General features: G+C 41.5%; 1 protein-coding gene across 1 annotated transcript; it reads left to right on the top strand.

The window, feature by feature from the left end:
- The first annotated feature begins 1,702 nt into the window (after positions 1 to 1,702).
- On the top strand, positions 1,703 to 2,551 carry LOC102455708 (olfactory receptor 6F1-like). Its single transcript, XM_006117864.2, has one exon. It carries the CDS (start codon positions 1,703 to 1,705, stop codon positions 2,549 to 2,551), a length of 849 nt encoding a protein of 282 aa, XP_006117926.2.
- The last annotated feature ends 269 nt before the right edge of the window (positions 2,552 to 2,820 follow it).

The following is a 2,820-nucleotide window of genomic DNA, read 5'->3' on the forward strand; positions in this document are numbered from 1 at the left end:
TTAAAATACTCTAAACTGTCATTCATGCTTAAATTTGACACCTTACACTTAGGTCTTAACAAAGACACTAATTATCTTACCCATTACAAAGATAGCTTCCCCAATTACCACCTCTAATATCATTAGCTCACAGACATTTAACTCCTCCCCTCTTCCCCCTTCTGTTCTGAAATTTGATTTGTCCTTTTCATATGTGTTCATTTTTTGATTGTATCCTTTGGTATATATGGTCATGCCATTTTTCTTCCACTATTTGATCTGAGGAAGTGGGTCTGGCCCATGAAAGCTCATCACCTAATAAACCATCTTGTTAGTCTTTAAAGTGCTACATGGTCCTGTTTTTTGTTTTAAAAAAACAACAAATAGTCTAGTAGCACTTTAAAGACTAACAACACATGTAGATGATATCATGACCTTTCATGCGCAAAACCCACTTCTTCAGATGACCAGCCATGATCCCATCTATATCTTTTGTTAATCTTTAAAGTGCTACTAGAGTATTTGTTGTTTTTTAAGTTTTTCTCTTTTTCCAGTTAATATATTTATTGTTTATTATAGGATTATTTATGTTATTTATTTCTTACCATTTATTATAGGATTGGCTACAGGCATTGTCTTTCATGTAAGGACTAAGGTGAAACTGACCAGGGGTAAGTGACTGGTCCTTTGCGACTGGTAGTAACCTGAATATTGTTGTGATTTTTGGTGTAAAGGAGCATCTGTTACAGAGACAGGATTCTTAGGCAGCAAGATAGACAAGATTGTGTAAGGGAACATGGTAAGTTGGCAACAATACTTCAGGAGCTCATACATGGCAAATAGTTGGAGAAATCTAAGTATAGAATGCAGAACCAGTTGGGGGTGCAAACCGTGGTTGGTCATACTCTGGCCTGAGGTTGTCTCCATATTAGTGAGCCAATCCAGACAGAAGGATATCTCCATCCAACCATGTGCTCTAACCAATAGGCTAAAGAGCTCATTTCCTTTTTGGGCTTCATGTTGACCAGAAATTCCATGCTGGAGCTGAGAAACCATGCTGATGAAATTTGCAGCTAAACCCGATTTAATTTCTTGAAATATTTCAGTTGTAACAAAATGGGAGCTTTTTAATGGGGAAAAGTGTATAATTTTTTACAAGTTTTTACCTAAGTGACATAAGTCTCACTGGAGTGCAGAAGAAAGTCAGTGACTCAGGAGTAGAAATATTACAACTTCCAATGAGATGTGTGAAAAAAAAACACTCACTCTGTCCTGAGCAGAGATCAAAATTATTGTCAAGCTGAGACATGAAGAGAATGGGCCAAATCCTGTGGTTTTCTTGGGGTGGATGAAGCGGGTTAGATGGGCTAAGTCATTAAGACAGGAACAAGATACCTGTCACCCTCATGGTCCTTAGGAGATAGCTGAGTGGAGATCTCGTCCCTGGGGTAGAGATGAGAAGATGCACAAGGCAGGAGGGCATTGAGGAGCATCCATTTTCCCTTCTCCTCTCTCAGACTTAGCAGCAGAGTTTTGGGGTCAGACCTTTCATGTGTCCAAATGTGCATTCACCTCGTGTAAATACAGGTCTTTCATGTTTTGACAGAGGGATGATATGGCTGGGACAGATGAGAGAAACCAAACCAATGTGCAGGAGTTCATCCTCAAGGGCTTTCCCGGCACTTGGTCTTTCCAGATGTTCCTTATTGTGGTGTTTGCGGTGATGTACATCCTAACCATTGTAGGGAATGTGTCCATCATCGCCCTAGTATGGACCCACCAACGCTTGCACACACCCATGTATTTCTTCCTGTGCAATCTCTCCTTCCTGGAGATCTGGTACACCACCGCTTGTGTCCCCAAGGCCATTGGCATCATGCTGGGCACAAGCCAAACTGTCTCATTTACTGCCTGCCTCCTGCAACTCTTTTTTCTCCTCTCCATGGGCTCTACAGAATGTTTCCTCCTGGCCACCATGGCCTATGACCGCTATCTGGCCATATGCCACCCATTGCGTTACAGCACCCTCATGAACAGCACCTTCTCTGTTCAGCTGGCTTTCCTCTCTTGGTTGTGTGGGTTTGTGGCTATCTCTGTGCTGGCAGCTCTAATATCTACCTTGTCTTTCTGTGGCCCGACAGTCATCAATCATTTCCTATGTGATATAGATTCTTGGATGGTGCTTTCCTGCACCAACACACGCCTCGTTGAGGTGGCCACATTCATTGTCTCAATCATTGTTGTTGTGGTTTCATGTGCGATAACTGTGGTCTCCTACATTTACATCATCTCCACCATCTTGAGAATCCCGTCGGCCCAAGGTCGGAAAAAGGCCTTTTCCACTTGCTCGGCCCACCTCACCGTCGTGTCAATCTGGTACGGCTCCACCATTTTTCTTTATGTCAAGCCTACAGCACAGAACTCATTGGACTTGAACAAAACAATCAATGTCTTTAACACGATTGTAACTCCACTATTAAACCCTTTCATTTACACACTAAGAAACAAAGAGGTAAAGGAAGCCTTGGGAAAGACAGTAAGGAGGATGTTACATGGTTTTGAAACACCATGAATTAAGTAGAATTGCAATAAAAAGGACAAAAAAAATTAAATAAAATGTCTGAAGGTCACTGATATACTTGAAGAGAGGAAAAGGAGTAAGTCAAAGATTTTCAAAGGACAGCTAACTCCTTGTTTCTTCCAATGGCTGCTGGACCCCTGTATCACAACTCCCATTGGTTGTGAGATTTAGATCAAGCTGCAATTTTCCAAGCAGCCCATGGGAATTTCATTGCCCATAACTTATTGAATTTCGATGGAAGTTTGTTTTCTAACTTTCTT

The sequence above is a fragment of the Pelodiscus sinensis genome, chromosome 30 (genome assembly GCF_049634645.1).
Source record: "Pelodiscus sinensis isolate JC-2024 chromosome 30, ASM4963464v1, whole genome shotgun sequence".
Classification (NCBI taxonomy): domain Eukaryota; kingdom Metazoa; phylum Chordata; order Testudines; family Trionychidae; genus Pelodiscus; species Pelodiscus sinensis.

Coding starts and splice junctions, on each gene's coding strand:
- LOC102455708 (XM_006117864.2), top strand. CDS start 1,703: ATGTACATCCTAACCATTGTAGGGAATGTGTCCATCATCGCCCTAGTA.